Raw genomic sequence first — 24,758 nt, 5'->3', positions numbered from 1 at the left:
TGTTTTTCGACAACATGGAGAGAAAAAAAAAAGGTCATTTCCAGACGAAGCATTCACTTAGGGTTTGTGATGCAGCTGCAGTAAGATCTAGTACCGCTTCATCTTTTAACAAATGTTTCTTTGTGAACTCTTCATGACACTGTCCCTCGTTTACAATACAAAGCAAAGCGAATGTTCTTTCACTCTATTTGTCCTATTGACAGACTCAAGCGCATGGACTGTGTCAGAAAGCGAACGAGCGTAGCGCGATGATTAGTGACGAACACGGAAGTGCGACGGAGAGAGAACAAAACAAAATGCCAGTCACAAATTAGAAGTACAAAACGAGGATTTGTAAAGAAGAATGTAGGAGGATTTCGATATAAGTCAAGAGGAGACTGGTTTTCCTTTGGTAAAGTAAGGAAATTTTGCTTCCTTTGCTACTGTAAACAAACTCGCGAGACTAGCGTATCTCACAGGTGCGTGCCCGACGCATACGTCCTACATCATCCGCACGGAACCTGCCAGGCGGTTCATAAGGTAAGACTTCCCCGTACGGTAGAGTCCCACCACAGATACCACCACCACCGGCTCATTGATCTCATCCAGAATGTCTTTGGCCTCTTTTCTCACACGCAGCTTCCCTTTTTCATCGTTTTCAATAAAACACACTGGAGCAGACATGAGCCCGCCACACGCCATGACTCTGCAAAAGAAAACAACAACAAAGGCAATAGCCAGTAATTTCATAATTACACACAGAAACAAAAACATATATAAAATAAAAATTAAACAAATTTGAATACATAACTGAAAGGCACATGTAGAAAAAGAAGCTGTTTATAGCCTACCGTTAGCAAAGCGATTGAACAGACGAAAGCATACACCGTTCTTAAATTCAGAACCGCACAAACCCGATCTTCCGAGGCTCCTTCCGTCTTAAATGTGTGTCTTTGTTCATAAGTAATTTGCCAGACACGCACTCTCACGGATGCTGCCGCGAGTGAAAGTGAAAGTATGCCGGTTCAATTCGCTGAGACAACGGCTGCAGCCAGACAGCGGCTTCCCAGAAATCACCCGTTTAACATAAACAGCTAAACATAGACTCTGGGTTCGGGTGACTAGACGTCCCTGTTTTCCGGGAGTGGTGTGCTGTCCCCGTTTTACAGCACGTTAAAAACAACACGCAAATAAAAGTCAAACCCGAGCAGCCAGCTGGCAATCGTATGATTGTGATTATTTTAACCAACAGAGGACGCTGCGAGCTATACTTGTTGGTCACGCGCAGAAAGTGCATACATTGTGGTCAAAATGAGCCTAAAATACAAAATAAGCAAGATTAAAGAATAGAAAAGATTAATTTCCAAAAGCATAAACATAAAATGTGAAAAGTTGTAATTACTTTACTCAGTTTGTTAAATGTTAGTTTGAAAAATATTAATCATAGGGCCTATTTGAAAAATACAGTTTTATTTTAATATTTTCATATTTTCTCATATTTATTGTTTTACTTTTAATGTGTTTTTGTAAAGCTTTTATGTATTATGTATTATAATTTTGTTATAATAGGCCTACTGTTGTAAGGGTAAATAGCTAGCCTATATATCAGCAGTGAGTTGAAGTCGGTGTTCCTGTTCTAAAATTTGATTTACGTAATTCAATGAGTTCATTGTGTTTTCTGTTTGGCTGAATTTCAAGTGGAACCTGTGTTCCTTTTATAAAACTTAATTTAGGCTACTTCAGAGGTACCTGTGGTGATTAAAGACAACTGTTCACGAGCTCTTTGCATCCTTCCGTCATATCCTAAGGCGGTGGAGCTAAGACGCGAGGAAAGGAAACCATGCACAAACAAGAACCCCTTTTCATGTTTCTGTCCGTCAATGGGAGGAATGGGAGGCCCTGTTTTTGAGCTCCCACCCCGTTTTGGAGTTCCCAGACTTCCCACACCCATTTAGAGATCTTCCCATGTAGATATAACTGCAGACCGGAGATCTCCAAAATGGGGCGTGAACTCCAAAAGTGGGCAGAACCTCCAAAATGGGGCGGGGTCTCCTCGCGCAAAGGCTTTCACCATTGGCTGGGTGTAACTAAAAAGGTGGCATTGTCAGGTGTGGTCCGGTTGGGGAGTTACGGAACGATCTCATATCGCATAATCTTATTAACTGTTTATCTCCTGAACTGCATCTTTCTTTACCAAGCTATTTAGCGCCAATCCCGCCATGCAGTCAATTTCACTGGTTAAGGTTAGGGTCAGGTGTGGGGTAGGTTTAGGGGTTAGCATTTTTGTAGCATAGTGTAGGAAATCAACACTTTAATTGACACAACCAATAAAAACTTTAGAATCAGCTGTGGGGCGGAGTTTGCACTGAAGCGGATTGGGGGAAAAATTGCGCATCCGTGTCATGTGCCTGTCTGTCAATGGGAGGAAGCCACGCCCTATTTTGGAGCTCCCACCCCGTTTTGGAGTTCCCGCCCCCATTTGGACATCTCCAGGCTGCAGTTATACCCTTCTCGATCTTTAGGCTGCAGTTAGCTTCTCTTCTCCAATTATTATATTAATTATTTTAGCACTAACTTGCTAAATCATAAAGGCTCACTAAAGAAAAATAAAAAAACTTCTCTTTATCTTTCTCTCAACGGCTCTTTCATCAAACTGACATAGGTGATAAACTCACGTGCCATCCAATTTCAGAAAAAGAAAGTGAACTCGAAACCGAGAGCTCACGATCCTATCATCTGCTGCGACAGTAGGCCACACACACACACACACACACACACACACACACACACACAAACAAAACAGCATATGTAAACATTTTAACAAACGTTAAATGTAGTATAATTCACAAACTACCCCATTTGTTAATAAAAGAGTTCGTCAAAATCCATATTTAAATTAAATTAATATACGACCACCAACTCAATCACCTCAAATTCATATGGATGAGGACGACTAGACCTCCGATCTTTATTCTGCAATAGCTCACCTTGTTCACGAAGTCAATTCTGCAGCATCATGATTTCCCGGAAATCCCCTCATATTCTGGGAGTGGGCTTCTGAGACGGCGCTGACCACCTCTTGTATTTATACACGAGCTTCAGTCAGAACCATCCACGACAGAAGAAAAGCAGAGGTAAGATCTATTTTTCTCCTCTTTAAATGACTTAAGCAGACGTTAGAAATAAAATCTCTTAAAATACATAATCATAGGCCTACAGTCTAATGTAGTAATTCAAATGTTTGTAATCGCCTTCCATATTTCAAGATTGCTTTTCATATTTAAGTGAACTCTATGAAATCTACTGATATCATCATATGCATAGATATGAATAAAAAGATAAGCAATAAAAAGATATCAAAACAACCATTCTTAGTTTATTATTTTGGATTGTTTGGATCTTGTTTTATTTTATTTGTCCTTTGGTATTTTACTGTCCTTTTGGTATACTTGGTATTTTCAGACCAAATTCTAATGAACACTATATGTAATAATAAAAAGAGCTGTAAATTATACTGTAGCCAGGGGGCAGCACAGCACTGCTTAAACAGCTACTCCACATATTCTCCAGTTATTCCACTGCAGAGGAATGAAACTAATGTATAAAGGCTATAATTCAAACTGAAATGCAAATTAATAATGGGAAGGGCTTCCATAACAAAAAAAAAAAGAAGAAGAAGAGTTATGACTGTGGAATGAAATTTCTGTCTAAATAGATAAATAAATAATCATTCACATGTTTTATTATTCTACAGAGCCCATGTGCAGGGGGTTTCAGATAACAGACAGAGCTGTTGTTTGTCAGTGTAAACTGAATCTGAAAACTCTTTCACGTTCGACTCCTCCATTAGAGATCGGCCAGTGACAGTGCATTTTTTTCAATCAATATCATACATAGAGCAGAGGATAAGAAACTTATAGGCAGAAGATGTGTTAAGCTGTTTCTCTTTAATTGTATGTAGATGCAGTGGTTTACACAGGCCTGAAGATTTGCAATATTTCTTTAATTACAGCAGCAAACTTAGAGACATTACACACAGACTAAAATACTAGAAATACTACTTGATCAAGAGCTGTAATACCATAATGCAGCCCAACCTAGCTGCAGTTTATCACAGCTATGCTGAAACTCAGACTCATATTGACACTGTGCGTTAAGTCTGTTTGATTTTGTGTGTATGGTTTTTACTTAGGATCATGTCTTGTAGTAAGTACATGCCAGCTCCAGTGTGTCTCATTGAAAATGATGAAAATGGGCGGCTGTGTGTGAGAAAAGAGGCCAAAGACATTCTGGATGAGATCAATGAGCCGGTGGTGGTGGTGTCTGTGGTGGGACTCTACCGTACGGGGAAATCTTACCTTATGAACCACCTAGCAGGACAACAGTCCGGTGAGAGAAAATGCTGAAAGTCCTTCTCAAGTGCAGTATATGTTGATATGATAATGAGAACATCTGAAAACAGTAACTACATAATAATAATGTTATTGTCTCAGGCTTTGCTCTGGGCAGCACTATTGAATCAAAGACTAAAGGCATCTGGATGTGGTGTGTCCCTCACCCTAATAAAGAAGGACACACTCTTGTGCTTCTGGACACAGAAGGACTTGGGGACGTGGCAAAGGTGAGCACAGTCACTAACTACTATTAATCATTTCCCAGTCTCAGTTTGCCATTAGTACCTCAGAAGGAACAGTATTAAGTTGTATTGTGTTCTGAATGAATACTTTGATCATCCTGTTAAACCGCTGTATGGTCTTGGCCACCGTGCTGCAGCTCAGTTTCAGGGTCTTGGCAATCTTCTTATAGCCTACACCATCTTTATGTAGAGCAACAATTCTTTTTTTCAGATCCTCAGAGAGTTCTTTGCCATGAGGTGCCATGTTGAACTTCCAGTGACCAGTATGAGAGAGTGAGAGCGATAACATCAAATTTAACACACCTGCTCCCCATTCACACCTGAGACCTTGTAACACTAATGAGTCACATGACACCGGGGAGAGAAAATGGCTAATTGGGCCCAATTTGGACATTTTCACTTAGGGGTGTACTCACTTTTGTGGCCAGCGGTTTAGACATTAATGGCTGTGTGTTGAGTTATTTTGAGGGAACAGCAAATTTTCACTGTTATACAAGCTGTACTCTCACTACTTTACATTGTAGCAAAGTGTCATTTCTTCAGTGTTGTCACATGAAAAGATATAATAAAATATTTACAAAAATGTGAGGGGTGTACTCACTTCCGTGAGATACTGTATATATATATATATATACACTTTACAAGATGTTGTTATTCCTTAATGTGCTGCAGCTACGTTGTTGAGCTCGCTGAGCATATCAAGATCAGATCGACAGAAGCAGCAGATGATGAGGAGGAAGAAGAAGATTCTGAGTTTGTGCGGTTTTTCCCATCATTCATCTGGGTCGTGAGAGATTTCACCTTGGATTTGGAAATTGATGGGAAGAAAGTGACAGATGACGATTACCTTGAATTTGCCCTTAATCTGAGGAAAGGTATTAAAGACAGAATTACATTTACACATTTGGCAGTAGCTGTTTTCCAAAGCAGCTATACAGTATAAGTTTTAGTTACAGTATAAGCATATTAATTCTTGGTTACCCTGGGAATTAAACCCATGATATTGGCATTGGTAGCACCATTCTCTATTTGAGCTACAGGAAGGTTAAAAGAATGATTTGCCCACCTACTGGATTCATTTCTATTCTGGAGTAGAATTTGAATTTTAAAACATTGTAAAAATAAACACGAATAGGCTCACTGGCCCATGATATCCGTTCTGTGAGGTCTTTAAAATAACTACTGATGCCTGCAATCTAGACTACATACTAAACTGGTATGATTGCTATTTCATTACTGGACCACATATTTGTCTGCACTCACAGCCTATTTGAATATTCGTGTTTGTATTTCTGTAAATGAACAATGCCTGAAAAATGCAAATGAAGTATGTTGACTGACTCAGTGCCACTGATTTGGTGAATATTTCTTTCTCTTTCCTGAATAATCTCTTTTTAGGTGTGAGTAAGAAAATTAGAGACTACAATCTGCCTGGTGAATGTATCAAGCGTTATTTCCCTAGCCGGAAGTGTTTTGTGTTCCCGTTTCCCGCTAACTCGCACCAAGACATGACACGCCTGGAGATCTTACAAGACCAGGACCTTGCACAACAATTTCTGGAGGTCACGGGACATTTCTGTGACTACATGTTTGTCAACAGTGATGTGAAAAGACTGAAAGGAGGACACATAGTTACTGGCCGATGTGAGTGTTTTACCAAATGAAAAGTTTCGTTCATTTGAATCTTTAACACATTTCAGATTCACAATAAGTTTTGCATGAGCAAACAAATAAACTAATTAAACATTTATTTAGTAAAACTCTTCATCTGTGGTTTGAAGATACCGTGGAGCATTTACTGTACTCTTAACTGTTTGTGTGTGTTGTCAGTGCTCGGGCCTCTGGTTGAGATTTATGTAGACACAATCAGCAGTGGTGAAGTGCCCTGTCTAGACAATGCAGTGGTTGTTCTGGCAAATCTAGAAAACCAGACAGCTGTTCAAGAAGCTCTGAAAGTATATCAGGGAGGGATGGAAGAGGTGAGGCACATTCTGACTGAGTTCAGTTGTTTTTTATGTGGTCATGTTCTCTGTATATCTCTTTAATAATCCCATCCCAAGTCAGAACACCAAACTTTGTATACAGCTGCATTTTGAATAAGTCTCCAAATTCAGAACCACCAATGTTGGCTTGAACATCTTCAGTGAATGCACAAACACCCTTTAAGTAAACGCACACTATGTTTTTACAGTTGAAGAAGACATTACCAATCAGTATAGAAAAGCTGACCTGTGAGCACCAGAAATTCAGCAGTCTGGCCATTGCTAAATTCACGAAACGCTCATTTAAAGATGAAAAAAATGAATACTTGAAGACACTGGAGGTGAGTTATAAATTGACAAGAGCGACTAATACTTGTGCACTCATGTATGCATCATAGCCTTTATGTATCTAAGATTAATGACATTGACATTAATGCGAAGGGAATACTAGCTTTCTGCAAGTATTATAAGGTTGGAGATTGTTAATGTGTTGATATTTGGTGACCTCATAAATTACATCCATCAGATTAATACAACTAATTCACACAACAATGCATACAAACACAGTGCCCAATACATTCTGTCTTTGTTCAAGTGTATTTATGCATGTTTGAGATATTATTTCTGCTTTTATGTGTTTATAGGAAGCTGTATCTATGTGCTATACAGACTTGTTGGAAGAGAATAAGATGGCATCAGAGAGAAAGTGCAGAGATCTACTGAAGAATCTGTCCTCTGACATGAGTAAACGGCTGCAGGATGGAGAGTACAGTCAGTCTGGAGGATATGAACTCTACTGCAGAGACAGAGACGCCATTGTTGAGCAGTACCGCAGAGAACCCAATAAAGGAATAAGGGTAAGGACATTTTAGTGTCTATTTGTGACACTGGATCATAAAACTGAAATTGAGATTTATACATTATCTGAAAGCTGAATAAATAAGCTTTACATTGATGTATTGTTTATTAGGATAGTAACAATATTTGGCCGAGATACAACTATTTTAATATCTGGAATCTGAGGGTTCAAAAAATCAAAATATTGAGAACATCGCCTTTAAAGTTGTCCAAATGAAGTTCTTAGCAATGCATATTACTAATCAGAAATTAAGTTTTGATATATTTACAGAAATTAGGAAATTTCCAAAATATCTTCATGGAACATGATCTTTACTTAATATCCTAATCATTTTTGGCATAAAAGAAATTTCGATAATTTTGACCCATGCAATGTACTGTTGGCTATTGCTACAAATATACCCGTGCTACTTATGACTGGTTTTGTCGTCCAGGCTCACATTTGTCAGTGTATGTGACTCAAGTACATTTACCCCGTAATTAATTGTGTTCATGATCCAGTTCAGCATGACTTGATTTTAGAACCACTATGGCGTTATTTTAATGACAAATATCGAGAGCGCATTATTGTAGCGCGAAAGCACATTAATACAATGCGCGAGCGCGAATCTCTCTGCTCTCGCGCGGATTTCCCTTGCTCTCGCACAAAACCGGACGCTCACGCTCAGATACACGCTGCTCTCGCCCACGCCGGTCTAAGATATGTTTGTGTGCAGGCTGAGGCTGTGCTGGAAGAGTTTCTGAAAGAACGGGAACCTGAAGCAAACAGCATCCTCTGCATGGATAATAAACTAACTGAAAATGAGAAACAAATGAATAGTAAGTTTATACTAGGCTTTTTGAAGCACAGAATGTAGGCACCTTAAACACTTAAATCTGAATTGCTTAGGGTTGCGGTTATTTTATCATTGTCATTTCATATTCTTTCTGTCTTGACTGAATGTTCAGAAGAGAAAGAGAATGCAGCTCTGCTGAAACAGAAGTTGAAAGAAGAGGAGGAGAAACGAATTGAGAGCGAAAAAATGATGGAGACAGAGAAAGTGCGGCATGAGGACAGGGTAAAACAAATGCAGGAGAGCTTCAACAAGGAGAAGGAGCAGCAGCAGCAGGAGATGGACAGAGCCATTGAGAGCAAACTGAAGGAGCGGGAGGAGATGCTAAAGAAAGGCTTCAAGGACGAAGCTTATAACCTCAAGGAAGAAATAAAGAAGTTAAAAGATGAAAAGGAACGCTCACATGGTGGTGGCGGCATATTTAAGGACTATGTGATGCCATTTCTTTGCCCTCTTGTAGAAACAGTTCCCAACCTCCTCATGCAGAGATCGATGATGAAAAGCCTGAAAAAGGGACTGAAATGTTAAAACCTGATACAAAACGATCCTTGATTCATATTTTCCATTCACTGACATATCTCCATTGAGTCTGATTTTATAGCATTTAAATACTTAAAGCATGCGCTTTATAGAGCAGGTAGTAAATGAGCTGAGAATCCTGAACATATATTATGCGCCCTTGAAAGTGCACAATGTAATTTCTACACCGTCAGCAGCACCCATAGAATTTGCTAAATAGCAAGTGTGTGTTTTCCAGTGAAAAGTCCATATTTTGGATAAAAAGTAGTCCCAGCTCAAACATTTTTTTTATGTTGATGCAAAAAGGAAGTGTTATGGAAAGACGGAAAAACGTGATTTTTTAAAAATTAATTTATTAGTTCCTGTTTTAGCTTTAAAAATGTACTTGAGTTGCAATAAGGAAATTATGTAATAGGCTGCACATTGTCAAGAAAGGGCCAAGGGGTTACGTCACAGCAAGCTGAGACGTGCTGACAATATGAAGACAAGAATGCTCAGCCCAAAGATCACGTTCATTCTGAATGCAGTCTATATGTGATCAGTCTAGACTTACGAAAATGCTTAGCACAGTAGAACTCACAGTCATATGACTAGATTAGATCATCGTGACAATCATCAGATCAGTGTAACATGTCAGTGAAGAAAACTTGTGTAACACTTAATGCATTTTCATCTCAATGTAATTTGGTCCACAAAACATACAGCATATATTGCAGCATATACTGTAACATTCCAATATTCTACAATAAAATTGTCTTTCCTCTGAGCACCTCTGATCTGGTTTTTTTTTCTGTGCAATGGTTTGCGGCAATTATATAAATAAAATTGTATATAATTAAGATAAAACTACTTTGGGGTAAGATGCAATAAATGTAATACTTGCTGTAATTAATGGGGTTATTATTTAATATTTCCATTAATTAAAATGTATATTACAGACATTTTCACTTTCATTAAACCTATAGGTTAATCATTAAATTTGCATTCATAGTGTGGCTATAATAACAACATATCTTCAATTAAAATAAGGGAAACTGAATATGTAAATATTTATATGCCTGCTTATAAGATTAATCTCCTTTACTGGGATTCCGCTTTGTCATCAGTTATTCAATTATTAAACTAAATAATCAAAATAAAATTTTAGATAGAATAGTTGATTTAGTAATTTACATGAATGACCGTTTTAAAAATATATAAATATTAATAAGAATTATATCAACAGTTATTCATAAAAGTTCATCCAGGGGGCTTCTTACCCCAGGTTGGTGGCAGTGTTGAGAAGGTTACTTTGTAAATGTAATAGGTTACTGATTACAAGTTACCCTATTTAAAATGTAATAAGTGTACTTTATTAAAGTAATTAAACTAATTTGTGACCCTGGACCACAAAACCAGTCTTAAGTCGCATGGGTATATTTTTATCAATAGCCAAAAATGCATTGTATGGGTCAAAATTATAGATTTTTCTTTTATGCCAAAAATCATTAGGATATTAAGTAAAGATCATGATCCATGAAGATATTTTGTAAATTTCCTCCCGTAAATATATCAAAACTTAATTTTTATTAGTAATGTGCATTGCTAAGGACTTAATTCTGACAACTTTAAAGGCGATTTTCTCAATATTTTGATTTTTTGCACCCTCAGATTCCACATATTCAAATAGTTGTATCTTGACCAAATATTATTACCATCCTAACAAACCATACATCAATGGAAGGCTTATTTATTCAGCTTTCAGATGATGTATAAATCTCAATTTTGAAAAATTGAGATTTAAGACTGGTTTTGTGGTCCAGGGTCACATTTGATTACTTTTCTCAATTTCTCACAAATGTTTTCAACTGTTTTAAATCATTTTAAAACATTTAAAGCAGGCAGGGTTTAACCTTACAGGAACTCACCACTGATTACTATCAGACTTTCAAAATCCTTCATCCCTTGAATTAAGATTATAAAAATTAGATTTTAAAGCACAGACACCACAGAATCAGACTTAAGCACAGCTTTTTACATTGAGATCGTTCTGAGGTTAAATACTGATTTAAAATCATAAGATATAGTTTAAAAGCTATACTATTTTTGAAATCAAATCTTTGCATAGCTATGACAAGAAACACTGACATCTAACAATGCCTTGGAATAAACAGTTGATCTTAAAATATAAATATAAAGCATATACATAAACCCAAATAGGAAATAAAAGCGTTATTGAATTAGCATGTGTACTATTCTGTGTCCTAAACTCCTGAAACTTTGGTGTCTCATATTTTAGAGCAGTCAATGCAATTTGGGAAAGAAATCAATTAAATCTGTGTGTGCTTGTGTGAAAATATTCAGATGTAATCCTCTTTGTAATAGTTGTTTTCATAAGTAACTGTAATTTAATTACACTTATTATGATTACAGATTACTGATTACAGTTACATTTATTTTGGAATTAAATTACGTAATTCCATTAGGCTACATGTAACAAGTTACTCCCCAACACTGGTTGGGGGCCAGTTTAACCCAATAGGGGTCTACCTCTCTTTCAATATTTTCAATTTCGCGCTATAACAGCTAAATTAGCAGATGTTTCTATTTATTTCCTATATATATATATATATATATATATAACACAATGGCTGATGCATTATCAACGTGCACATGCTAAGTTTAAAAGTAGCCTAATCCACATTGATCCTATGGGGAGTAGGCTATCTTCCCTCATATACAGGTGCATCTCAATAAATTAGAATGGAATTTATTTAATACACGAGTTTCACAATTTGAGTTGAATTACTGAAATAAATGAACTTTTCCACGACATTCTAATTTATTGAGATGCACCTGCTGTATGCAGATACAAGTACACAGACGGCCATGCAGATGGACGGACACATATTTCTTTTTACATGCGCTCTGTCGTTATGCAAACAGAAAAAGGGAAGGGCAAACATGACCAATGACAATCACCTCTCACTCCCAGGAAAACGAAACTCAAGTAAGCGGCGACGGTAATACTAGCCTACATACAGGAAGATGAAGTTGGTTTTGCGTTGTGTGCACTTGATGGAGATGGTTTCGAGTGCAGGTGAGCTCACGTTTCTCTACTCAAAAATGTAAAGGTAGGTTAAAAATGAATTAAGCAGTTTTATTTTGTGGAAAAGATGGGTACTGGTCCGTTTTAGGCGTGCCGCTTCTACGTCAGGCGTCTAATTATAGCTCGCGTTGTTCTTATTTTCTATTTATCTTGGTTTATAATAATGGGAATTTTCATTATTGGTGCAACATTGTCGTTTCTTTGCATCAGTCATTGGGTGCGACGCTTTAACAGGAAGTGTAGTCTATAATTTACAGCATTCACAATAAGAAATGAGAAACTCTTGTTGCTATTTTGTCGTAACGGTCGTACAAACATTACGAGCGTTAAGATAAACATAAAATAAACATGTTCATTCAAATATTTCAATTGAAAATTTAACAATGATGAAGGAAACGGAGAAGCGCCAAAACGTCCCAAAATTTAAGGGATGCGTAAATCCAACCGAAAGTCACAAACTAGAAAAGGGAACCACAACGAGTAGGACAAAGGCTCTCCAACTGTTCGGTTATTATTATAGAGGCTACATAAAAGTCGTGCAAAAAGGTGCTATAACGTGCAAAGCGCAGGGTTCAAATTCTAAATTTCACTGCACATTTTCTTTGTAAACCTTTCCTTTCCTTGGTAAACACACTCAGGAAATAATGAATGACTGTTCACCTATAAACACCCTATCTCTCAACGGTAGTGAATGTGTGGAATGTGATGTGTGGAAAGATGTGAATCCATTTTTAGTATCTGAAGTGATACACTTTGTTTAAATGGCACCTGACTGCTCAAAAGTAGTCAAACTGGTAGAATTTCCTGGTGCCAGCACAAAAACTTCTGCATACTTGTGACATGAGGATATATGATGGTAGGTAGTATTAGTGTTGGGCACTAATAAAAAACAGTGTTTACTCTAGGCTGAAGGGATCACCTCATAACAGGGCTGCTCAGCAACAACCTGTGTGCTTTGATATCTGACCCCTGTCTTTGTACCAGAAGATAAATATGCAATGAAATCAATCCTTATTTATATGCAGGTTTTGTGTAATGCATTTGTGCAATATTTACAAAGGCACTTTACATAGTTTTCATTATACACTGATCTAAAATAATCCTTACATGATCTGAAGCCATTTTTATTCAGGCATATTGACATAAAATAATCCTAGCATGACCTACAACTCCATTTATCCACCCTGGCAAATATATACTGCACACTGTCATTCACAGGTTTCAGGTTAAGAGGTTTGTGGTTAAGTGCAGTAATATCTGTCTGAATGCTACCTGACCCAAAACTTGTTCAATGGAGTTAAATTCCCTCGTTTTCATGGTTTTACATGCCATTTAAATCTGGTTGCTAGGTGTTGTGAGCACTTGTCAAACGGAAAAATAAGTCTTTTGTTTTGTCTTCTGTGCATGATAATCTCGACCTTGTATTGAACACCCCCAGCTTTTCTTTCTCACATAACCATAACAACTCTGGCAGATAATTACAGAACGCTTGTCTTTCTACAGTTTAACAACTTTGCTTATTATTACCAATTAACTACTTAGAATTAAAGAGAAGTACGACAGGCAAATTATCTGAAATGTTCTATAAATTCTAATCCCTTTTATCAACGAGTTATTTAAAGGGGTCATATGATGCTTTTTTAAAGATCATTAATTTGTGTATTTGGTGTAACAGAATATGTTGACATGCTTTAATGTTCAAAAAACACATTATTTTTAAAATACTGTACATTATTGTAGGTCCTCTATGCCCCGCCTCTCTCAAACGCTTCGTTTTCTACAAAGCCCCTCCTTCCGAAAAGCGCAGTCTGCTCTGATTGGCCAGCTGACCCAGTGCATTGTGATTGGCCGAACACCGCAAGCACTCGTCGGAAATGTAACAGCACTCGTCGGAAATGTAACGCCCCTTACCATAATCGCGAGCTTCATCTTTCAAAATAAATGTAAAGACAGAGCCCAAAAGGGGAACAGAGTCGTGTGACAGACACAGTGATGAAGCTGCAGTACACAAGCCACGGTTAAGACAGCTGACTCCACTGTGATTGATCGATCTCTCTCTCTCTCTCTCTCTCTCTGTCTCACACAGCGCGCACACACACACAAGATGCGCAAAACTCCGCATTGGGATCTTATCTATGCACAATCAGCTTGTAACACTCCAAAGAGAAAGGAAAACTTGAAATCGCATCATATGACCCCTTTAACAAAATATTCAGCTCTTTAAAAGAATTATAAAAATTACCCATAAAATGACAGACAAATAGGGGTTATATTATACAAAAACCTCTTGACAATTACCAGCATAAGAAACAAAATCTGAAATTAAGGATCTCTACCTATTATGAAACATAATTTGTCCTTTATACTTCCCTACAGCTGTTCAAAGGTCTAAATACAGCAATATAGCAGCAGTTTTTCAGTGGGTTTTTTTATGCTCTGTTATAAATTTGAATTATATTTGCATACTCTCTCTCTTATGTGAGCAATACAGGGGTCATCTGATGAGCTGTGTTCTTCTCTTTCCTCACCTTAGGTTGATTCTACAGCAGTATTTGAAGCTGTGAGTGCCAGCTAAAGGCGTTCATGTCAGATTGTATGTGTGTTATGGTTTGAATCTCTAGAAATGTCTATAGTACAGTCTAGAGATGCTCAGCTGCAGGCGTTCATGCAGATGTATGAGCTGAGAGCTGCTTGTAACGCCTGTACTCATAAACAGTCACGCATTTCTTACTCTATCATTGCAACGCCTCACCGTTGCTCTCACAATCTTTTGCTAGTCAGAGCAAAGGTCAGAGGTCACAAATGGAGCCCAGTGTCTATGCGGCCCTCTTATCCACGCCCTAGTCGATATGAAGTGTGTTGGTACTTTAAGGAGGATGTCGGGTGCTATGTGCATCATGACCGTTGCACTTTTGCTAGTAGCCCAGAAGAAGCTGCGGTGTGGAACTTACAGAAACACACAAACCTTAATCACGAAAGATTAATTCATCTGATAACTCAGAGTCAGCGCCTGGACGAACAGAGTAGACAAGAAGATGGTCAATCGAGAGCTCATGAGCCTTTGTCATACAAGGAGAAACTCCTGGAAGAGTACAGACGCAGCTGCAATGAGATTCTTATTGTAAGTATTAACTAAAATAGTAAAAACATTGTTACTTGAAATAAAATAAATATTAACTGAAGTAAAAAAAAATATTTATTTAAAAAAAAAAAAAAAAAAAAAAAAAAAAAAAAAAAAAAATGCACAATGCAACAGTGCACAACCACGAAACTTTATTTTAAAAACTTATCTTGTGAATTTGAAACCATGCAAATTTAAGGGATAGTTCACTCAAATCACTTTTTTTTTTGCCTCATGAAACACAAGAGGAGAGCTTCTTATGTGTTCAACAGCTGAAAGAAATTCATACAGGTTTGGAACAATTTGAGGGCAAGTGATGACAGAAGTTTCATTTTTGGGTGAACTAACCCTTGAATTATTTTACTTATACTAACTTGACAATTAACATAAATTCCACAACAAAATGTTTAATATCTTAGATGCATGTATGTGTATTTTGCAGATCTCCGAGCAGGTGGACGATGTGTGTGTTATACATGATGAGAATCTCAGTTTGGACTGTTTACGAGAAGACAGTGAAATCAGATGGAAATTCACAATCACCACGGAGGTCAGAAATACTAAACTGCACTAACCAGCATCATCTCACACTCAGCTACTAATTATCTCTTTGCTTGTCTTGTGTGTTTGTGTAGAGGTCATTGGCTCATGTGGCTCTACTGAAAGCAGAAAATGGCGCGGTTTTCTCTTTGAGTGACAGTTTAAAGAACACCTTCCCCCCAATCTCATACATTGCAGGCCACCACCTTCGCTCCTCTCACTCCACCTACCAGTTGAGTGTGTCGTTCCTGTCATTCCGCCCCGGTGTGTACGAGCAATGGTTGATATTTGATTTCGACATGCGTCCAGTTCTGCTCAGGAAACTGAAAGTGAGAGTCGGTCAGCAGTTCCATGTCCAGCCAGATGAGGCAGAAGAGAGCAAATGTGCTGAGATTTTTTCAGACGAGCGCTGGAACAGAGGAAACAGGGTTATCGTGCCCTTCTTTGCCAGAAGGGAGGAGGACGAGCAGTTACTTAGTAAATACAAACCACCCCAGATTAACCTACAGTTCAATCCTCATGCAGATCAAAGTTCCCCACTCCATCGGGACAATTACAGAGAGAGAGCTCACCACTTCCTGTTCAGAGAGGAAATCGCAGAGGAAGAGCTCATTAGCAGGTACAAAACGCTTGTGGAAATAGTACATCACTTGAAACACCCCAGGGTTATGGGTTAGTATTTGGATTGGGGTGCCCAATCCTTTTCCTGGAGATGTACCTTCTTGCAAAGTTTAGCTCCAACCCTTATCAAACACACCTGAACCAGGTAATTGAGATCTTCAGGAGCACTTGATAATTACAAACAGGTATGTTGGTGCAGGGTTGGAACTGAAGTCTGCAGGTAGGTAGATCTCCAGGAAGAGGACTGGGTGTCCTTGGTTAAGGTCACAGTCAAACTCAATTCCTGGAGGGCCACAGCCCTGCAGAGTTTAGATTCAACCCTAATTAAACGTACCTGATCCAAATAATTAAGTCCTTCAGGCTTATTTGAAAACTACATGGTTTGTGTTGGAGCAGGGTTGGAACTAAACTCTGCAGAGCTGCGGCCCTCCAGGAACTGAGTTTGACACCCCTGGTTTAGGCAATCAGCAATGCTGAAACTAATTAAATCTTTAGAATCAGCCACAGGGTTTGCTGGTCTAGGGAAAAAAATCCTGCTTATCCACCTTTTTTCAATGTAGAAGTAAGCTATTTCTTAGGAATGTGCAAGACTTTTGATAAATAACTAGAAGAATATCAATGTGCAGTAAACAGTAAAACTTTATGCAACAAACTAGTGTGTTTAAGATTGCAATAAAGAAGTGAAAATAATATAACAACAAATACCAGTTTGTAATATTAAGCAGCACAGCTTTTAAAAAATTGTTTTTTTAGATAAAATTTTTTTTTTTTAGAATTTAATACATTTTTTAAAAATAGCTTTTTTTGCCAGTTAAAAATAAGGTGTATCTTTTATAAGTATAGACCATAGATACATCATGTTAACCAATATTTTAGTCTTTTTAAATGCAAATTCAAGCCTGTTCTAATGATAGTATAAAATGTGGGCAAAGTTCAACACACATTGATGTAATGTATAGATAAGTCTAATGGAGAGGTGGATAAACAGGTTCGGGTTATGCCGAGTTCACACTAGGGCTGCACGATAAATCGCATGCGATATTTAATGCGCCAGTCTTGCTCGAGAACTCCGGTCTGACGCACGTGGGTTCTCGCGTTATTTCCTTATCACTTCTCGCGTGTGTTTTGTTGTGAAACGTAGTTTGCGGACCAGACAGAGCCGTCGGCGATTCTTCCTATTGTGAAGTCATGCAGTGTGAAACCTCCTGTCGCCGATCCATCGTGCAATGTGAACACAGCAGCAACTGAATGCGACCCCAGATAGTCACGCAGTGTGAAAACAACGGCGATCCGACGAGTTTGAAAATCGTGCAGTGTGAACTCGGCATTAGGGTTCGCAGGTGGATTCTATTATAATGATTGGTTATTTAGTGCCAAGAGAGGTTATATCCTTATGGTAACAAAGATCCAATATGTAATTGTAAATAGTTCTACATGCTGATCTAAGTCCAAGAACCTTTTGTTGATATCTACAGGGCCACGTCATCATTAGGGGAGTATAATTTATCTTATGTCACATTGTCAGCCACACAGACAGACATATTTACCATAGCAGATAAGTTCCTGTATGCTCCTGGGGTTTTTAAATCATCTGCATACAGATGAGTCACAGACTACTTAGTGTGGGTCACATGGCAACATTGTCCTACTACCTAAACAAATACTACTTCTTTAATAGAATGTCTACATCTAAAATAATGTATTGTAATGTTACTTATTCCTCATCACATGCATCTACCGTTGGAATTTGAACTCATTCAGGGACCAGAGGCATTCCATGATATCACATTATGTAATGGTCTCTGAGTTTGATAATGCTAGACAGGTATAATCATTAAACTGGATATGAAAGGAACTGAAAGCAAACTCAATGCAAAGATTAAAGGCATTCTTTTCTAACAAGTTAATTGCTGTTTCCATGAAAGGTTAAAACATGGGTAGGGCTGCTTAAAAAATCTGTTGCCGTTGTTATGTATAGCTAAGGCGGTGAAGTATAAAAAGATAAATAGATTGCTGAATGAAGAGGTGGATGAATGGGTTGGCGTTAACTTTCAAATTGAATACTCGCATCAATTCGATATGTCTCAGTGGCAACACTATTGCCACTCTTTTGAACTCTTTACATATTTTAATGGTGCATGCTCATTTCCTCTTTTATAATATTTAAATTACATATGTAATATATTAATGGTTCATCCTATTTTCTTCTTTTTCCACACTTGTAGATTACATGTTTGTGGGAGCGTGTCTCTCTCTAAACAGTTGAGTGATGGCATATTACAGTTTTCCGCTGCTGCAGGGAAGCTTTTTGCCACACTGAAGGTGTCCTGCTTGCTCACTCCAGATTCTCCTGAAGGGCTGATGCTTAAGCGAGGGGTGCAGATGGCTTTGGTGAATTGCATACCAGCAACGGCCAGTGTGTCAGTAGATCACAGAAACCATGTGTACGAGGCATTGGTGCTCAAACAGGCTGCTGGCGAGGGTCACATCGGTCTTCATCTGTCTGCACAGTGTGTGTCTGAGCTACAGCTGAGGAAAGAAACCAGGTGTAAAATGGAGGTTCAGTTTCAGTTGGATAGACTGTCATTCTGTCAGATACACCAGGCTACTGACCACCTACCAGACTTGCACAATGTTCTGCCTGACTTCAGTAACAGTTGTGTCCCTGTGAACATAACCAAACAGTCTGAATTGAATAACAAGCAACAAATCGCCCTGAACTTCATCCTTGGCAAATGTGATGTCAACAAAGTGGCTTCTCCCTTGCTTATATACGGGCCATTTGGCACCGGGAAGACACTTTGTCTCGCCTCAGCAGCCAAACAGCTGGCCCTTCGTTCTCAAAACAAAGTGCTCATCTGTACATATACTAACAGGTAAGTTATGCTCATTTTACATTATTGTGTGATATCAGACATTATACAACAATTATAGTTCAGTGGTAATTATACAAAAGTATTTGACCAAAGAACTGACCAGATCAGAATTCATTATTCAGAAGAATGGCATAAAAGAGTTACTTATGTGTTCATAAAATGCAATATTTTTTTATTTGAATAAAGAGATAGCAACAGTTAATCTGTATAGATATATCCCCCTGTGAATATAAAAGCTTCTATCTATTAAAATGTATGTTTAAGAAATTTAATTTTGAGTTTTGTTCCCTATAGTTCTGCAGACTTGTATGTCAGAGAGCACTTCCATTCATACATTACAAATGGACACCCAAACCTCAAAATACTCAGGATAAAGGCAAACAAAGGTGGGGCTTCCATCAAGGCAACTGATGACATCACTCAGAAATACTGTCTTTGCTCTCCAGATAGACAGTCCTTCATTCGCCCAGCACGGTCTGATCTAGAGTCACACCGTATCATTATAACCACCACATCGATGGCACGAAATTTCCGTGAGCTGAAGCTTCCTGAAGGTTTCTTCAGTCATATCCTGATTGATGAGGCATCTCAGATGCTGGAGGGTGAAGCACTCATGGCTCTGGGTTTAGCAGGCAAACACACTCGAGTGGTTTTAGCAGGAGACCACATGCAGATGGCTCCAAAACTTTTCTCTGTAACTGATGACAAACGATCAGAACATACACTGCTGTATCGTCTCTTCCGCTACTATCAGGATGAGAGCAGCAACATTGCCAAGAAAAGCAGAGTCATCTTTAATGAGAACTACCGTTCCACTGCAGAAATAGTGGACTTTGTATCCACTTACTTCTATGTGAGTGATGGCATCAAGGCCAAAGGAGAGATCCCTCCCCACCCAAGGCTACACCCCCTGATCTTTCAGCATGTCAGAGGAGAATGCCGTCTGAATTCCACCTCCATGTCCTGGTTCAATCTTGCTGAGGTCAGCAGTGTGGTTAACATGGTGAGAGGACTTCTGACTGACTGGCCAATGGAATGGGGTCATAAAGAGCCAAAGCAAATCTGTGTTCTTAGTGAAGGCCAACAGGTACATTTCAATGCATTTATGACTTTAACATATGGCAAATGAGTTATGACTAAAATTATTAATAACATACTGTATACGTTCTGTATGGTGACATGCTCCATGAACAATAATTAAAGGGTTAGTTCACCCAAAAATGAAAATTAGCCCATGTTTTACTCACCCTCAAGGCATCCTAGGTGTATATGACTTTCTTATTTCAGACGAATCCAATCTGAGTTAAATTGAAAATTATCCTTGCTCTTCCAAGCTTTAGAATGGCAGTAGGCAGGTGTGCACTGACTACTCTGAGACATACGGCCCTATAATTTCCACGATGCGGAAAACACAGACTGGTTTGTATAATCCAGTCATAAAAACGGAATTCCTATAGCCTAACGCGGACGGAATATGCCACATTTTGGACGAATAAATCAAAAGTAGGTCAGTACACTTGAATCAAAACGCGATATGGACTAGTGTTTGTGAATATTAAGCCGCAAAAAGACAATATATGAATCCTGAACGTTCTGAGTGTCGGTGGAAATCAGGCGCGGACTGGCCATCGGGAGAACCGGGACTGTTCTCGGTGGCCTGGCAGCCGATTTGCCCCGCTATTTTAATATTGTTATTGTGCAGCCCATTGCTCATCAATCATCACTCAAAATACTGTACATCATTATTATCTATGTAACAGTAGTAATTTAGCAGACAAATAATCATATTTTATAATAGGTTTAGGGGGAGCTAGGGCAGACAACAACACAACCCTTACGAAAATTAACCATAATTTTACTATAAATCCAAAACAATGGTTACTATTGTTAAACCATGGTAAACACAAATTAACCATGGTTTTTGATACACTAACCATAGTTTAACCATGGAATTTGTAGTAAAAATAAATACAAATGGTAATCCCCTTGCCGAAAAAACAAAACAAAAAAATCATGGTTACTATAGGAGCCATGTAAATATTCACGTGTGATGTCATGTGACTGTGGGAAAATGTGGGAGTGTCATTAATTATTCGAGAGTTAAAACACCTGTTGTGAGTGGGGGTTGTCAGGGAAAGAAGGGGGTGAGTGTGGGAGCACGCATTTTTTTGTTGACCGTATATTCAAACTTTTGCATTGATAATCTGCCGATCCTTCAAGAAATGCATGCCTCAATGAACAAGTTGTCGGTGGACAAATAAATCTCAAGACTCAAATGTAAAGGATGATTGACGTGTCACAAGCTATTCCCTCACTCAGCTCCTGCGGCTTTAGTTAGGTTTTTGGCCGCTACAATTTAGTCAACAAAAAAATAATGTTTTTGTTCGAGGATGAATGAGTCGATCTGGAAGGAGGCCCGCACGCTTCGACGACTGGAAGCAAGAGCAGATTTGATTTGGCTGAGTATGGACCTACTCTCGCTCGTTCTAATGAGTAGGGGGCTGTGCGGTCTGAACTTGAAGGCTTGATGCAAGGCATGAATGGTTTCAGAACGACAGGATCGATGATTTTGGAGAATGTTCGCTGACATCAAACCGGTAGGACATTGGTGGTAATTTCTTTGCTTGTGTTTACGGATGATTTGAAATGGCTGGCGGTTTCTGTTTGTTTGCTGTTGACGTAGCGCTGTTGGTATTTTTAAGCTGTCGTTTGGGCTTTTTGTGAATCTGTTGAGGAGCGTCTTTGGTGATGTGCTTTGTCACGAAAGGTGTTTGCTTGTTTTGGTTTGAGCTCGCGTGTTTTGTGTATCGCTTGTGTTTTGAATTTAGATGCGCTGAGATGCGAATGCTGCAATCATGAGTGAACTTGAACCTGAACAGGACAAATGTAAAAGAAAAGTTCAGCTTACCGCAAAAGCCATGGCTAATAAGATTGAGCAGCTTCAGAAAGAACGAAAAAGAAAAGTGAATACAATTAAAAGTTCTATATCAGCCATCAAAGAACTCGTGCAAACAAATGATGTTCCCAGGAGAAAGTTACAACTACCCATGTTGTTTCTGGGTTAGAGGTAGCTGGTTTGAATAAAGAAGATTTTTGGGAGTTACCTGATGCCTATACACAAGAGACTATGCCTGTGCATAGAGGAAACATCCCAAGACAAATGGATTTGAAGGGATGGCCACATTTGAAACATGTGAATCTACCTGAAATTGACTCTGATATCGAATTGCTTATAGGAATAAATGCCCCAAGGGTTATGGAGCCGATTGAAGTGGTCCGCAGTGTCAATAACGGACCCTATGCAATTAAAACAAGGTTAGGATGGACTGTAAATGGCCCACTAAGAGGAGATGGTGGTGACCAGTCTGCTTCTAAGTCCCCTAATGTTACAGTTAACAGAATTTCAGTTTCAAACTTGGGAGAGCTTTGGCAACAACAATTTAAAGTTAATTTTCCTGAATGTAACAAAAATGAACAAGTTGGGTTTTCAAGAGAAGATCACAAGTTTATGGAGATGGTAACAGACTCATTAAAGCTGGTAGATGGTCATTATTCTGTTGGCTTGCCTTTGAGGAAGAAAGATGTCCGTATGCCAGACAATAAGATAATCGTAGAACAGCGTGCTCTGAATCTAAAGAAAAGATTGAAAAGGGATGTTTCATTTCATTCTGAATATTCTGTTTTCATGAAAGATCTTATCTCTAAAGGTTATGCAGAGAGAGTGCCAGCTGAAGACTTGGGACGTAGCGACGGTAAAGAATGGTATATACCCCATCACGGTGTTTACCACCCCCGCAAAGGAAAGCTCCGGGTTGTTTTTGATTGTGGAGCTACGTTCCAAGGGAAGTCTTTGAATACCCAGTTATGACAGGGTCCAGATCTCACCAGTTCATTGATTGGAGTGATAACCAGATTTAGGAAGGAACGAGTTGTGATCATGGCAGATATTGAAGCCATGTTTCATCAAGTGAGGGTGCCGAAAGACGATGCAGATTTGCTGAGATTTCTTTGGTGGCCCGATGGTGACCTTATTCAAGATATGGTTGAGTATCGTATGGTCGTGCACCTCTTTGGAGCCACTTCATCACCAAGTTGTGCAAATTTCGCTCTCAGAAAGTGCGCAGAAGATAATGAAGACTTCAGCAAGGAAGTAATTGATGCAATCTTGCATTGCTTTTACGTAGATGACTGTCTTGTCTCTGTAAATTCAGAGGATAAAGCTGTTTCTCTGTATCACGACCTCATAGCTATTTGTGCTAAGGGGGGGTTTCACATTGACAAAATGGATAAGTAACATTCGAGATGTGCTGGTAAAAATCCCAGAAGAACTCAGAGCAAAAAAACGTAAAAGATTTGGATTTGGGCCAAGATTTACTTCCCATAGAGAGTGTTAGGCATACAATGGTGTATACAATCGGATGCCTTCAAGTTCAAAATTGTGTTGCAGCAGAAGCCTTCAACCAGAAGGGGGATCCTTGCTACTGTGAGTTCTGTTTATGATCCCTTAGGAATTCTGTCTCCAGTGACTTTATGTGCAAAAAGGATCTTACAAGATCTGTGCAGGAAGAAACTTGGCTGGGATGATATTATTCCTGCTTCAAATGCTCAGGAGTGGATCAACTGGTTGGATGGATTATGTGAGTTAGAAAGCTTCAAGATCGATAGATGTTTCAAATCTATGGGTTTTGGAGAGGTAAATATAGCACAGTTGCACCACTGCTGGAATATAGGAGCCATGTAAATATTCATGTGTGATGTCATGTGACTGTGGGAAATTGTGGGAGTGTCATTAATTATTTGAGAGTTAAAACACCTGTTGTGAGTGGGGGCTGTCAGGGAAAGAAGGGGGTGAGTGCGGGAGCACGCATTTTTTTGTTGACCGTATATTCAAACTTTTGCATTGATAATCTGCCGATCCTTCAAGAAATGCATGCCTCAATGAACAAGTTGTCGGTGGACAAATAAATCTCAAGACGCAAATGTAAAGGATGATTGACGTGTCACAAGTTATTCCCTCACTCAGCTCCTGCGGCTTTAGTTAGTTTTTTGGCCGCTACAGTTACTGTACTTTTACTATAATAAAAGCATGGTTCATTTGTGTAAGGGAAAAACATGACTCATGTTCAGTATTAGGATTTCTCTATAAAGATATTGTAGTAATGTACTAATTTTGACATGCAGGCAATGTAGAAAGTATAGTTTTGTTGAATCTTGAGTATTAAAGTCATGAGAGAGATCGATATCAGGGCAAAATAAAGAAACTGAAAAGAAACATGGAAGTGAAGGTGCAGTTCAGGAGAGAACTTTTAATTATTTTGCATGTCCCCAGCCTAAGGATTTAAACCTTTTTTATGTGAGGGCCATACAAAAAATAGGGTTGGCCATGTTTCAGAATTTGTTGTGGGTGTATGAGATTTCCCAGCCTGAAATTTTTTTCCCAGTCTGCCCCTCATGGAAATTAATGGCGCAGACATGTGGTTTCATTTACTACACATAGGCCTACTGAAGCTCGCGGCGTTTTCAGCCTCTGCCGCCTCAATATGAGTACATGAACACATAAACATAACCTCTAGAACTGCTCTGAGTCACTTCATGAGCATTTTACTTATTTTGAGAAAACTATCGTCATATCATACAAAGAGACACCAATGTTTCAGGAGTTTAGTACACAGAATAGGACACATGCTTATTAGATAACCGTATTT

At 38.7% G+C, this 24,758-nt stretch overlaps 3 protein-coding genes across 4 annotated transcripts in view; 2 read left to right on the top strand and 1 right to left on the bottom strand.

Moving 5' to 3' along the window:
• The window catches only part of LOC107678697 (guanylate-binding protein 1-like), a 12,100-nt gene extending 10,911 nt beyond the window's left edge, over positions 1-1,189 (bottom strand). The window contains exons 1-2 of the mRNA XM_016474067.1: positions 831-1,189; positions 497-685 (exon numbers count right to left, since the gene is read on the bottom strand). Of these exons, the coding sequence (XP_016329553.1) occupies positions 497-681 (185 nt within the window). The 5' untranslated portion in view covers positions 682-685; positions 831-1,189. The remainder of the gene's footprint in view (positions 1-496; positions 686-830) is intronic.
• A 3,004-nt stretch (positions 1,190-4,193) lies between these two features.
• On the top strand, positions 4,194-9,573 carry LOC107678685 (guanylate-binding protein 1-like). Its single transcript, XM_016474048.1, has 10 exons — positions 4,194-4,368; positions 4,473-4,600; positions 4,664-4,671; positions 5,288-5,490; positions 6,014-6,259; positions 6,446-6,594; positions 6,807-6,942; positions 7,246-7,454; positions 8,172-8,274; positions 8,404-9,573. Exons 1-10 carry the CDS (start codon positions 4,194-4,196, stop codon positions 8,814-8,816), a joined length of 1,770 nt encoding a protein of 589 aa, XP_016329534.1. The 3' UTR covers positions 8,817-9,573.
• Positions 9,574-11,789: 2,216 nt separating this feature from the next.
• LOC107678688 (helicase with zinc finger domain 2-like) overlaps positions 11,790-24,758 on the top strand; it is a 25,110-nt gene continuing 12,141 nt past the window's right edge. For both annotated transcript variants that reach the window (XM_016474053.1, XM_016474054.1), the window contains exons 1-6: positions 11,790-11,886; positions 14,429-15,016; positions 15,459-15,566; positions 15,652-16,175; positions 18,403-19,053; positions 19,348-20,140. In XM_016474053.1, coding sequence (XP_016329539.1) covers positions 14,519-15,016; positions 15,459-15,566; positions 15,652-16,175; positions 18,403-19,053; positions 19,348-20,140 — 2,574 coding nt within the window. In that variant the 5' untranslated portion in view covers positions 11,790-11,886; positions 14,429-14,518. The remainder of the gene's footprint in view (positions 11,887-14,428; positions 15,017-15,458; positions 15,567-15,651; positions 16,176-18,402; positions 19,054-19,347; positions 20,141-24,758) is intronic.

Source organism: Sinocyclocheilus anshuiensis, unplaced genomic scaffold, assembly GCF_001515605.1.
Source record: "Sinocyclocheilus anshuiensis isolate Anshui unplaced genomic scaffold, SAMN03320099.WGS_v1.1 scaffold1458, whole genome shotgun sequence".
Lineage (NCBI taxonomy): Eukaryota > Metazoa > Chordata > Actinopteri > Cypriniformes > Cyprinidae > Sinocyclocheilus > Sinocyclocheilus anshuiensis.
Note: the sequence above shows the minus strand (reverse complement) of the source record. Positions and strands in the feature narration are given on the sequence as shown.